At 37.8% G+C, this 13,615-nt stretch overlaps 1 protein-coding gene across 1 annotated transcript in view; it reads right to left on the bottom strand.

Moving 5' to 3' along the window:
• Window positions 1-973: 973 nt before the first annotated feature.
• Window positions 974-13,615, bottom strand: part of enpp1 (ectonucleotide pyrophosphatase/phosphodiesterase 1) — a 29,447-nt gene continuing 16,805 nt past the window's right edge. Inside the window, exons 11-23 of the mRNA XM_072362928.1 lie at window positions 13,102-13,233; window positions 12,956-12,987; window positions 12,691-12,818; window positions 11,207-11,276; window positions 9,973-10,060; window positions 7,907-8,091; window positions 7,496-7,535; window positions 7,255-7,415; window positions 5,553-5,688; window positions 4,756-4,830; window positions 3,970-4,102; window positions 3,024-3,168; window positions 974-2,909 (exon numbers count right to left, since the gene is read on the bottom strand). Of these exons, the coding sequence (XP_072219029.1) occupies window positions 2,757-2,909; window positions 3,024-3,168; window positions 3,970-4,102; window positions 4,756-4,830; window positions 5,553-5,688; window positions 7,255-7,415; window positions 7,496-7,535; window positions 7,907-8,091; window positions 9,973-10,060; window positions 11,207-11,276; window positions 12,691-12,818; window positions 12,956-12,987; window positions 13,102-13,233 (1,478 nt within the window). The 3' untranslated portion in view covers window positions 974-2,756. The remainder of the gene's footprint in view (window positions 2,910-3,023; window positions 3,169-3,969; window positions 4,103-4,755; window positions 4,831-5,552; window positions 5,689-7,254; window positions 7,416-7,495; window positions 7,536-7,906; window positions 8,092-9,972; window positions 10,061-11,206; window positions 11,277-12,690; window positions 12,819-12,955; window positions 12,988-13,101; window positions 13,234-13,615) is intronic.

Below are 13,615 nucleotides of genomic sequence, written 5' to 3'. Positions count from 1 at the left end.
TGAGTGATTACAATAGGACCCAAATATGGCAACAGTGTCGTGAGAACATCCAAATCAATTGCAAGCCTTCCGGCACGAGTTTCCTGGAAGACTTGAGTGAGTGACGGCATACCTCGTGTGAGCTTTGTGCTCTAAGCCAGACCGATCACTGCAATCAATTTCTAATTTAAAACCAAGAGGCTACCATGGTCTCATTCACATACCACATTCAGTGGTATGACCTGCACCTGCAAATACTGGCAACTCAACACAAACTCTTTTCCAAATACTTGTTGGGAAATTTTCTGTGCATTTGTGAAACCATTCTTGAGGTTTCCACCTAATTTTCAAAAGCTCTTAATGAAGTTCTTTGAAAAGACTAAAGTTACATGCAAACTAAAGAATATGGAGTGGGGAAAAAAAATTAAGTTGCAATAACCAATAGTGCTTCTTCAGTATGCAACACATGACACGAGCATGTAGAATGTGTCCAGGCAATTAAACAACACTAAAATTGTAAAAAATACAGGGGAAATTCCCTTTAGAAGGACTACAGAACACGAGGTGATTGCAAAACGTTTACTCAACATAGCATCTTCCTGCTAAGTCTTAACTGACATGTCAGAGGAGGGCTGGCAAACTGCACTCATCTTATAAATGCATCTAAATGAAATCAAGTCCTATGACATGAGAACTAGGTCACTGCAGAGTTGAGATGAGCAGAGAGCTGCAAGATCTTACCTTTTGGCTTGCAGCATGTTTGGAGTGGTCAGTATGAGGAAGTGGCAGATTTTAAACAGTGAAGGAAATGTGCACAGCGCTGCTTCCTTCCTTTCTGTGTTCACACAGGCTGCTATTTTCTGGAGGGGGCTTTCAGAGAAACTGCTGCTTGGTTATACCCTTTACCTTAGATGCAATCCTGTGTGCGGAAAGTGTTTTCTGCTGCACTTATTGGTGCAAACAATTTAGAAAAAAAGAAAAAAAAGTCACAAGGTCAATGTAGAAGAGTTTCTATATGAAATTGTGTATTTGTCCATACCAGTTATTCCCACAATACTGAAAAGAAGTTATATAACACATAATAGAAACTTCCAGAAAGTCGATATAAAAAGGGAAGAATCAAAGACTGAAGAGTGTGTTGATCAAAAGATAATACCTGCACACACGCACACAAACATCACAAACATTCATGGACGGATTACTGAATGTACTGTCTAGGCACAGACGACCTGTTTTGGCTAAATGTTGAAGTTCAGCTGTTGTTTTCAACCAACAGCTGCAACCTGAGAGTTACACTTCCTAGTACAATTTCACCGAAAGAGACACAATGAAAGAGCAAAATGACAACAAAGACAGTAAGAGTCAACTATGGCTCAGGAAGTAGTAAGTATCCACCCGTTGGAAGGATGGTGGTTTGATGCCCGACTCCTTTTGGTAAAATGTTGAACTCCAAACTGCCCGTGTTTGTCATCAGAAAGTGATGTATACTACAAAAAAGAACGGGTGAGTGTCGCCTGTATTGTAAAGCCGTGAGAGGTCAATAGATTAGAAAAGCCTACCTGTTCCAATGTTTGCGGTCAGAATTTGGAAAGACTTTATTTTAATGCACCTAACCGCTGGAAGAAAAAACAAAACCACAGCAGCTAATCAGAGATTTTAGAAATCTGTTTTTCAAACTGAAAAACCTCTGTCACTGTAGGTTAATTTCTTTTTTAATCCTCCTACCTTCACAGAAAATTTTAGTGGTTTTCATTAAACAAACTTTGAACCAAGACCTTTTTGCCATTGGCAGTTCTCTATGTGGTTTTGAATCTTTTACTTTACTCAATGATTCAATACCCTCTTTTGTATAAATAAAGGTTTGAATAAATATATACAAAAGGGGGTTGTGAGTCTGAAATAAATCAGGTTACAAGGTCCAGTGCGTTGTAGCCTTTAGTGACATCTAACAGGGTACAAATTAAAGACTGCAACCAACTGAATACTCCTTACCTTCCCTAGAACTCTGGGGACAAAATTAAACTCACAATCTAGAGAGGACTTTCTTTTGAGCTCAGTTCATTAACATATATGTGCAACAGGGCAAAGGGGTGAGGAAGGCAACCAGTGGCATCTTTGGATATAAACTGCTTGCTATAAGGTAATGAAAACATGACGATTCTTACATCTCTGTCAGTAGAATGCCGTGAATGATACACACTGAACCTTTCAAATCTCGCATGCATATAGAATACACACGAACACACAGACACACACTGAAAACTGCAAAACAATCCAGAAATTTACAAAACACAAAAACAACACTGGTGTAAAAACATGAAAATTCAAAAACATTTGGCAGGAAGAAAACTTATTTGTGAATGTGTCTCCAGATGTGTCAAGAAATTCCTTCAGCAAAGTGTTTCCAGATGTTCAGATCCCAGCATCAAATTGATCCGTGTGGATCTGAGTTCCTCCATCAATACACGTTTTCTTTTCCCTTTTATTTTACTCTGACTTAGATGTCTGAGAAAAAAAACTTGGAAGCCATTAAGTTTTGAAACAAAAACCTCTCTGTACAATAATCTTTAAAAACATTAAACAAAAGCATGGCACACCAAGAATAATCTTTTCAAATTTGTTCTGTAGTTCAAAATACAACCATAATGATAAAAAATGGATGGAACTTCAGGTTTTCTAAGAGAAGCATTTGTAATACCCACTGTTAACTTTGAGTCCAAACAGCCTGTTGACCAATATGGCTTTGGGAATCAAAGCCTCATGTAATGTCTCTGACTTTATTCCGTGTGTAGAAATGTCTTAAGCTGTAGCGTCTCTTCAACTGATAACCTGTCATGATAGAAGCTGAGTCCTGTAAGCAGCTCAATGTCTCTGACTCGAGCGGTGTGAAACTGCATCCACTCCTGCACAAACTCCAATTTATCTGAGTCCTGAAGAGGAACAAAGAGCAAAGGTATTAATGAGAGATGTTTTAAATTCCAGCTTTGTATGCCAGCAGGTTTCCAGAGAAGAAGATACAAATGTGTATCAATGGTGTTACTCACAGCACAGACTTCTGAGTAGTCAGGTCTGTGGGGAAGGATGAAGGACCTGGCCTGAAGTGGACCCTCACAGTTAGGAGGGCTAAAGGTCGAGTTACGGCAGCTGGTTAGGATCAAAAAGAAATGTGTCGGGATGGGAGCTTCATTCCTGTGGAGACCAGAGATGACAATTTTTACAAACTGTAGTATTTAAAGCTTTATGTGTTCATAAAAACATCTGAATATCTTATTTAGATCAGCTGAGGTCAAACAGAAAAGACTGCAGGTATGAGACTTATTACTTTTGGTTATAGCACTAAAAAAACAGCTAATCTGCCTCTCTGGGGCTGAGTATTTTGATAACACGTGACTGAAAGTGATAAAACAACCCACCAACTATCATCAAATTCTGATTTGCACGATTGAGGAACATCTTGATTATATTGGACATTTTCAAACTAAGTCCAAAGTGCTACACACAGAGACTGTGGACTGCCACACACACACACACACACACACACACACACACACACACAATGACTGCGGGCTACCACGCAAACCCCCCTTTGCCCCCCTTCAGCCACTGAACTGTTAGTACTGTGTTGCATTTATTCACTGAACTCACTTTACATACGCACATACTCTGCACTTTAACCACTTTTACTGCTGTTTTGCACTTCTGGTTGGTTGCTAACTGCATTTCGTTGCCTCAGTACCTGTACTTTGTGCAATGACAATAAAGTTGAATCTAATCTAATCTAATCTAATCTAATCTAATCTGAAGTAAAAAAAAATAAAAAACAGATAAAAAAAGAGACCTCCTACAGCCTTAGTTTTGGTCAAAACACAAACTCTATCCTCATACTCAGAAGCTGACTCAGTATGAGGATAGAGTTTATTTTAGCTCAACTATTATCATAGAAGGAATTGCAATTATTGTTAACCTGGTACATGTGTCCAGCTGACTTACTCTGAAACTTTTCTGAGTGGATCCACATTTCCATCAAAGTCTTCATCGAATATTGGCCCACTGATGATGTTGACTCCATTCAGGTGATGTGAATAATTTGTAAGTATGGATAAATGGAAATGGGTCCAAACATCTGAGAAAGCACACACAAAAGATTTTAATACCCCAACAATACATTGCATTGAAAATGATACGACTGCTACTATAATGCTGTGATCTATCTATGATAAGATTATTACATCTAGTATTTTGAGTGTACTCTACACTGCGTTGTTAATGTTACACAGTGGCCTCTTTCTCACTCGTGCACAGAGGGTGATGAGCCACCAGGGGGAAGCATTTGTTAACTAACTTTAGGTCAGGCTTTCAACACAAAAGCTACTTGGTAGAAAGCCTAAAGTAGCCTTCAATGGATTTATGTTAAAATTAAAAAACAAACACTGAAAGTCTCCCAGCAATTTATCCTGATCAAATGAATGAACAATCGGGATTAGTTCAAACTTAATGAATAATTTCTTCTTTAGATATGATGTGTAACTAATCAGATCAGAAAACAAAAACAAAACACTTTTTAACTGAATATTTTTGTGATGTAAAAGGTGTAGCAGGACCGACTTTGGAAAATCTCCCCAGATAAAACTTTTAATTGGGATTTACCCAGGGTTAACTTAATTTAGTGTTATAAAACATAAGCATCAAATCAAGATGAAAATATCTCCTTAAACAAGGTATGGTACAGGAACCTGGCAAAGCAGAAATCAAGGAATATTTGCAAAACCGACTAACTTTTAAAAGCAGGAAACATTGGCGCCATGTTGCTGCTGAGGAGAGAGTCTGTCTCTGGACCATTGGCATTCAGATCTGTAGAGATAAAAACACATGATGTGTGAGTATGGGATTCAGTCGTGAATTATAACACAAATTTCCAAAAGTGTTTCACTACGAAAGAATATAAAATCATTTGTGAGCTCAGAAATAACTAAGAAATTACATCTGCACATTGTTGGAGCTAAATTCAGGTAGAGAAATAGTCATTTAGGGCTGCAACTGATTCTCTATATTCCCTCTATGTTTAAAATCAGGCTGCCTTTAACTCAACAAACATTTGAAAACCCAGAAATTATGATGAAACAGAAAAAAACAAGCCGAAGCCATAAACACTTTAATCTCTTTGGTTGAAATTACAACTTGGTTGCTGATTAATTGACTAACAGATCGACTAATTTAATCTGTCACTAAACTGCACAAACTAGTGTCTGGACTGACTGTCAGAGAGAAAAGATATGAAAACTTTAATAATAACAAGTCAAACTTTTTGTGGTCATGCTCGCAGCTGTTGGAGGGCATTTACTTCCCTGTTTCACTTTTTTTATTGATGGCACATGTAACTAAAGCATCATTCACCCAAGATACACTGACTGCATACCATCTCAATCAGAAGCAACAGGAAGTTTATCTCTCTAAAAGGTGGCTAAATTGTCACAGAAGAATTTAACTCTGAAATAACTTGCATTTAAAACCTGGGTGGGGACTACAAGCTGTGACCCCCTGCAACACAAACATATACAGCCACACACACTCACAGTCGGGGTGCAGCAGGCCATAGGACAGAGTAGAGTTGTCTCTGTAACGCCGACACAGCTGGCTGGCGGAGGGTGGGACGCGCACATCAGCACGAACACACGCCTCCATCTCTGGTCTTGGGGATCGTGTGCTCGTCTGAAAGAGGGGATAAGTCAGCAGTGGACAGTGTAGAACAGGAGTCCAAACCAGTGCTCCAAATGTTATGCAAGATCACTTGGCTCGGTTTGCTTTATTTGTGGATATGGGTCAGCAAGGGCATTGCAGTGATTTTGTTTGCAGAGCTCTTTAAAAACAATAATCATTTCACATTCCACTGACATAGCAGAAAAATGGTATTTTTTCAGTGAAATTCTTGATAACACTATGGTCTATGTTGTGGTATCACTTTTATGGAACATTTCTATAAATTCAGAGAACACAGCATGTAGGGGGGGGCTCGATGAAACCCTCAGAGCTGTGGTCCAATAAAAAGAAAACCTCATTCTAATTCCTGCTGACATTTGTACAAAACTGAAAATATTCAAATCCTTTAATTCAGAAAATGTCAAACAACTCTGCACAATTATAGAATAACATATTGAAGTTCTGCATTAAGAATAACTTGGTAGAAACGATTTCCTCCAAACTAAATAATCAAAAGTATGCTTTACTTTTTTCATATAACTATATATGCATTCAGCAGCACTTGTATAGTATTAAGAAAACCAAAACAAAGCTAAAATGAAAAACCTTTTCACAAGTTTCTCATAATATTTTTAAACTAGATACAGTTACTAAGGTTTAATTTTTTTAACAACCAGTGCTGTATTCAATGTTCATTTCAGTCAGTTACAATAAAATAATAAGCAAAAGCCACAAAGCTTACTAAAATATCACATAAATTATATCAGACACGCATCAGATCAGTTCATGTTAACTTGAATTTAAATGGAGACTCTTTCAGTGATATCACACAAGTTTCCAGAAAACTAATCAAAAATATTTCAAATTCAAAGTGTTTTTTATGCCTAGAAAAATTTAGAAAATTAACTAAGCTTGCAGATCCCTCCCCCTCCCTCTCTGCTGTGCTTCAGCTCTGTCCCTAAAGCCCTTCCCTCTGGACAAGGCTGTTATGTACATGCAGGCCAGTATCTATGGCAACAATATAACTTCTCCGGGTTGTTTACAATCAGGCACGCTGCATTCTTGCAAACACACTATCTAAAGCACGTAAACCTGATTTAACAGAATATTTTGTCACATGTATTACAGTTTCAGCAAATATTTTCGTTTAATTTCATTCAAGTTATTAAGTTCTGCTGCAAATGATTTTCCAATAGAAAAAGTATCTATAAGATAGCTTTGTTTTAACTAGCTGTTACTTAAGCTATGAATCTTTTTAGCAGGCTTAATTCAGACTGTGCTGTATTTGGATAACACATCCTCACTTGCTCTATCATTCAGACAAGATAATGCAACAGAGTAAACTCTCCCGGGAATGCATCACTCTGCCTGAGATCATGATTTACATTGAAAGCTCAACCGCACAGTGAGAAAGACAAGAGCTGCTTGAGCAACCATAAACAGAGGCGATGAGTAACAGCTGCTTCAGATGCTAAACAACATCTTCCAATCTGCTGCCAAGCCATAACCACAGCAAAAAATATAACTGGGACAACCTCAACTGAACATGCTAAGTTTAGAGATAAAAGACACACTAACCCAAGGCTGGATGGTGTACGACACCCAGAGGGGCATGAGGCGGTCTTTACTGTATCCGTTGAGGTAGTCAGAGTGGTGCAGTAGACAGAAGGAAGCACCTAACTGGACAACTCGAGGTGTGCCGAAGGGTTGGTGGAGGCGACGTAAGTTGGCTTTAGTTACTAAAGAGAAAATGTACAGTGTTGCACAATCATTTCTCAAAAGCCATAATGTATGCAAAGATAAATTAGATAAAACTCACTTGAATTAGTTGTTGTGAGATTTCTGTTCATTTCTGTCTCCTGAAAAGAAATTCACACATCTTATAAGTAAGATTAGCTTGATTGTTAGTTAATTGGTTCAGCCTAAAAGGAATGTTGAAAGTAAAAATGAGGTGTTGCGTGAATTTTTGACCATGTGATGTCACTTTTAAAGATTTAGGAATTTAGTTTTGTGAGAAAACAATGTTCATGATAACACAAAGTCTGGACCTTGAATACAAGAAATTTTGCATCCACATACTTTAGATAAAAATCTGAGGCTCTCCAAATCTCCAAAAATTCTCTGTTTCCGAATGAATATCTGTACTAAATGTCAAGACAAACAATCCACTTTCCTCTTTGTACTGACCTCACTATCTAAAGAGGCAAAAATCTGTCTGGTTAGAACATACCATTGCCATGGTTTGGGATGAACAGTTGCAGTGCAGGTTGCCAGTGGGAGCTAAGTCAGTTGCCTCACAGGGAGTGTCATGGGAGAGCTGAGCTGGGTGCACTGGCTGGTGGACAGGATTCTTCAGGAGATGGTTTAGACTGCCGTGGGTCCCGTTGTTTGGAGCCGGACGAATACCGAGAAGATCTGGTGGACAAAGAGAGAGGAAGGCATCACATCTTGTACAGAACAAAGGACCATCACATGGTACAGACCAGAACATGCAGAGTTGATCGGAAAGAAAGTAAATTCTATAATCATCACAGATATCTAAAATAACTTATTTAGTGAAGAAATCATGGATTACATATACAGATTCAGTAAAACTAGGCTACTATGTCAAAGGTAGCAAGTAACACATATACACACACAAACACACACTAACAAGTTTTCTCTGCTAAACAAAAGTATTCACCATCTTGAAACCCTTCAGGGTGTTACCAAACATGACCAAATATTACTTAAACCATACGTTGAAAAGCATAAAGACACAAAAGAATCCCAAAATATACAGTCCATAATTAAACCATACTACCTTAATAAACTAGCGTAGGCTGTAAACACGTGGAAGCAGCTTGGTTGTTTGTCACTGCAATGGTGCACACATTGTTTGTCTTTCCTTATTCTGACTTTGAAGTAGCCGCATCTAAAATTAAGTGGATTTTCTGTATTTCACTGAACCTGCCATTTTATCCAGTTACTCATGCCAGTTTATCTTCTTTTCCCCTCACTTTGGTTGGTGCAGTTGCCTTTTATTCCTGCTGTGCTTTTTTGGAAGCCGAGCAGCAAACAGAAATTCGGAGAAGCCCCTCTTTTTCCTCTTCTAACCTGAACCTGAACTGTCAAGTATCTTTTATAGTTACAGCTGTTTTCATAAACAAGATGAAAAATGGCTCACTGAAGCTTGTTTTATTAGTTGACGCGTCGCTCACTGCGTGCACGGCACGTGACGTAAAAATGACGTATTTCCGCCTGGCGCGTTGTCGTACACCAGTCAAAATTTGTAACTTGGCGAGCGCGGACAACGACAAATCATCTGGACCAATTCGAAAGTGCGTCTGTACAGGCACCTGTACGACACTGCACTGAAACAGCATAAGCAAGTAAAACAGCAAACCGATCTATTATTATTATTATTGCATCCTGAAAGGCAAAGATAATTCCCAAGTGTGTCATTGAAGCACACTATTTCATAACAAACCAAGAAAGAAAAGGTAGCACAATACACTTAAAAGTCAAATAACAATATTTTAAGTACTATATCAGACTATAATGTTGATGACACACCTACTGAAATTTCAACTTCTGCAGGCTCATCAGCTATTATGTAAGTAATAAACCATGCTGAGCCCTTTAGCCATCAAAGTCAGAGAAAGGAGCAAGATTTAGCCTAACATCTTATCATGTTGTGTCAAACAAATGGTTTAGTGTCTTATTTGTGGACATGAATTCATGATGATTAATGGTGATGATTTTGGCTTGTTTTGAAGCCACAGAACTTGGTTGCCTTGCAGTCATTATGCTGACTATGTATTTCAGAGTCAAATGAGAGAACATCCAAAATTGTGTCACACAACAGGACAATGATGTTACAGTATAAAATTGATACAGTAGCAAATCTAGAACAGAATAGCTGAAAAAAAAAGTGTTACAATGAACCAGTCGAAGTCCAGACATGAACCTAACTGAAATGTTGTTTTAGGAGAGCTGTGCATGTATGAATGCTCCCAAACTTCAATAAATTTGAGCAACATTGTAAATAGGAGTGGACTGAAATTGTTTTGTTATTGTTCTAGTTATGTGGTGTTGTTAATCTATGTTGTTAAAAAGTTGTAGGCATGGACCAGATGAGTTTTTATCAAATCCTGATACATAAACCCTTATAACTTAAAGAGGGTGTACTTTCTTTTTGGTTCTTCCTGAACCAGTACATTTCACAAAATATCTACTGACTAAAGAATTGTGGTGAAGTTAAAGTACAGCTATAGGAGGATGAGGTAAAGTGAGAAGTGTACACTTGCAACTCACCGCACATGAGGTTATATATTTCAATGTTTTCAAACGGGCGCACAACTGTGTTCTCTTTAAATCCTGGACCATAGCCGATGAAGATTGCCTGAAAACAACAGATAACATCGTAACTTTCATTTAGTTCTTTCCAGAAGTTTTGAAGATAAAGTCTAATGTTTAGGAACCATACTTTCAGTCAACTGCAGTCTCTAAACATCATCACCCACCAGTTTGTGAACCAAAAACCTTCATTTAAACTCTCTCTGTAAACAACAACATGCCAAACGCTCATTACCATAATTAGATCCTGCGTAAATATTTGAAATGGATAAAAGCAGTAAAAGGGTTTCATATAACCTTGAAAATTTTATAGGTTGCTATTCAAGGACAGATAATGGGGTAGCATTCAGTGATATTTGTAGGTGAGTAAACTATGTCTATTTCAAGCACACTTTGACCCTTTTTTTTTTTTAGGGAATCAGCAGGCCTGTAGGCTAATTATACCAATTCAAGTTCTCGTGTAAACCATGTCTGGAAATATACTGAGACACACTGTGCAGTGATGACTAAGATTAGGAGGAAATCAGTCTCAAGCTCAGCGTGTGTTGGTAGTAAGAAAGTGCTGAATTGCAATACACTTTCAGAGCTTCTGAGTTTCTGTGAGTCTCATGTGTATTTTAGACATTTTTCAAAGTGTTTGCTCCAATGTCTACTTTGCATTTGGATTTCAATTTGTACAAAGCAAAACAGAGATAGTACAGTTGGATGTGGTCTCAAATACAGTGGCAAGACAAGTCATTGCAATTGTTTTGAAACATGGTCTGAAGCATCTAAAAATGTCAACATCGCTATCTTGAGAATATAATTTTACTTTTATCCTTATTAAGAGCAATTCAGTCTGATCATTAGACATAGAAAATGGTCTAGTTTTAAATTTCTAAATTGTCATTTGAGAAGGTATTCAGAAACTGATTTTTTTAATAAAAAGTTGGTAACTTTAACACTCGTTGAGTTGAAAGAGTTTGAACAAAAAACTAGAAATCAACAGAAGAAGGGGCGAACGTTAATTTCCTGTTTATTGTCAAGCATACTTGAACTGCAGAATATAAAATATATAGCTATATATATATATCTATGTGTGTTTTCCCCCCTTGTCAGTGTTAATGATCACAACTTCCTGTTTTATAAGAAACTTGACATGAAACTGTGAGTTTATCATCACTTATAAACATCTATCCTTCCTTCCTCTGACCTGCATGTTGTCGAAGATGTTATCCGAGCCATGGAAACCACCGGTGCAATACTTGATTTCCCAGTTGTTGCTGAGGAGAGAAAATAAGACTTTTTCCTTAGATGAAAGAATGTGGGAAAAAAGTTACTAAAACACTACCCTGATAGCTATTCATGTGTGTATTTCATCTCATTTTAAAGAAACACCTCATCCCATTACCCATCGCGGCATATTACAGAGCAGTTTATTGTCTGTCAAGGCAATGGATTTATTTCTCCAGCCTGAAGCAATTTTCCACAATTACATGGTTGCTATCCTTCAAAGGTTTGGACAAACCCTCTCCCACATACTTTATTCATTATACATAATTGCAATCACTAATTACTATAAATGCTTCAACCTCTGTAAATATCTTCTTGTTAGACATCTGAACCTGACACCTTCAGTGATTTTACATCAGGTGTGCCTTAAGAGTTGGTATAAAATCTATCTCAGCATCTACCGTAATCCTTCAAATATCTTGTGTCTGCAAAACTCAACCAGCACTACAGTGTCTATAACTTTGAAATAGCCAGTCTGCAGAAACAGTACAATGACACTAAGTGCTGCATCTATGACATTTTATCAATCTTTTATTATTATAAATACAGCTGCATGCTCTCAATTTTTTAACCTTGACATCAATTCGAATATCATTCCTTCACTTACTCAATCACATACACAACAGGCCCAATATTAGCCAACTATTATGAAGATTAAATGCTTCTAAAACTAAACAGTTTTATGTGCATATTTTCTATAAAGTCCTGTGAAAAAGAAAGCACATCCTCTTACACTTCCAAGGTTTTACGTATAAGAACACTAAAAAAATATTCATTATCTAGTGAAGACCACCACAGATAAACAACAACACATCACATATTATACTGTGTTATTATTCAGTTATTATAAATGATTCTATTATATATTACATCTGTTGCTTTTAACAAAACTTAGCCAAAAATGCAGAGGTAGTGCGTGAAAAACTGAGTCCACCCGTGCCGGTTCGTTAGGTATGAAGACAGTTAGAAGCAACCAAGTGTACTTTCTTATTTCACATGTCTGCACAGCATAATAATCATCAGTTCAGAACTTCCTGTATATACTTTATCTTGTCAGCTTACTGACACTAATTTTCAGCCTTAATTTTACTGCAGTAAACTGTTGAGGAGTTCCTGGCACAACTCATCAGTTGTCATGATGCATAGGAAGGGAAAATGTCTAGATAAGACAACATTCCAACAACACTAGCAGTATATAATTTGACTGTTTGACTCAGCCTCTAAAGACCACAAGTGTTGTTGGAGTTCTGGCCTCTCTGGAAAAAGTGTTGACCAAGTTTTTCTTCTGTGCACACTCACATAGAAGGGAATGTTTGACTAACATTTAACTTCAGACGATTTCAGAGCACAGTTGGATGAACTAATAGTAAAAATCTAAACAAAGATCGCTGATGAGTCACTTACAGTGCTGCCTGCCAGCCTGCCTTCATATAAAGGTGACCCCTCTCTATGCGTTTGTTGTTAGCATAGTGCATCCTTTTGGGGAGGTTTTCTTTGAGGTAAGGTCTCATTGGCTGGTCAGGGGTCCTGCACTTCAGAACAGACACAGATGAGGAGAATCAACACGCAGCAGAGGGAGAATGGGCCTGTTTGTCACGAAGCCACGCAAGCAGATAATTTTTCATTCTTCTTATCAATACAAAAATCGCATTTGGAATATTTGGCATACCGACAGGTTTTTCACCAGGCCCTCATAGTTGACTGGGGAAAGAAACAAAGGACAAGGTTAGCGTCCCTGGTTTCAAATAAATTCACACCCAGTGATGTTGCAAAGTTGCAAGGAAGGAAGGGAGAGTGTTTAAGACCAGAACTCACAGGAAAAGTAATCCTCTGGGAGGCGCTTGGGTCTGATGCGAGCAGCTGGGCCTTGGATGATACTAAAGTCAGATGTGTTATGCTGGTAATTTGCAACAAACACTGCCTTTTCACACGAAGCCTGCTCCATGCCTGTTTAAAAAGAGAAAAATACCATTTTTCCTCAGAAGGAAGTCAAATGTTACATGGTAATGAGTTTGTTAAGACTTCTGATCAGATCATAAGTGCATTATTATCCCTAACAGTCTGTGTTTTTGGTTCCGCTGTAATGGTGTAATGACGTTATTTTAAAGTAGTGAAGTTTCTGCTAAGATGACTGTATGAACTCTCAGGTTTTACACTGTTTGCATTTAGTCCCATACTGGTATTGTTTAACTTCACTGTGGCTGAAGATATGACCACTTATGTTGTCATTTCCACTTATTCACAGATTCCATATTTTTACAATGTGATTTGCACAATGCACATGTGTTGACATCTGTTGACAGTGTTTTGGGTGTGACGTGAACCCCGT

This window comes from Leuresthes tenuis, unplaced genomic scaffold (assembly GCF_036924035.1).
Source record: "Leuresthes tenuis unplaced genomic scaffold, fLeuTen1.0.hap1 SCAF_13, whole genome shotgun sequence".
Taxonomy (NCBI): Eukaryota; Metazoa; Chordata; class Actinopteri; order Atheriniformes; family Atherinopsidae; genus Leuresthes; species Leuresthes tenuis.
This window is presented reverse-complemented; position numbering and strand designations above follow the sequence as displayed.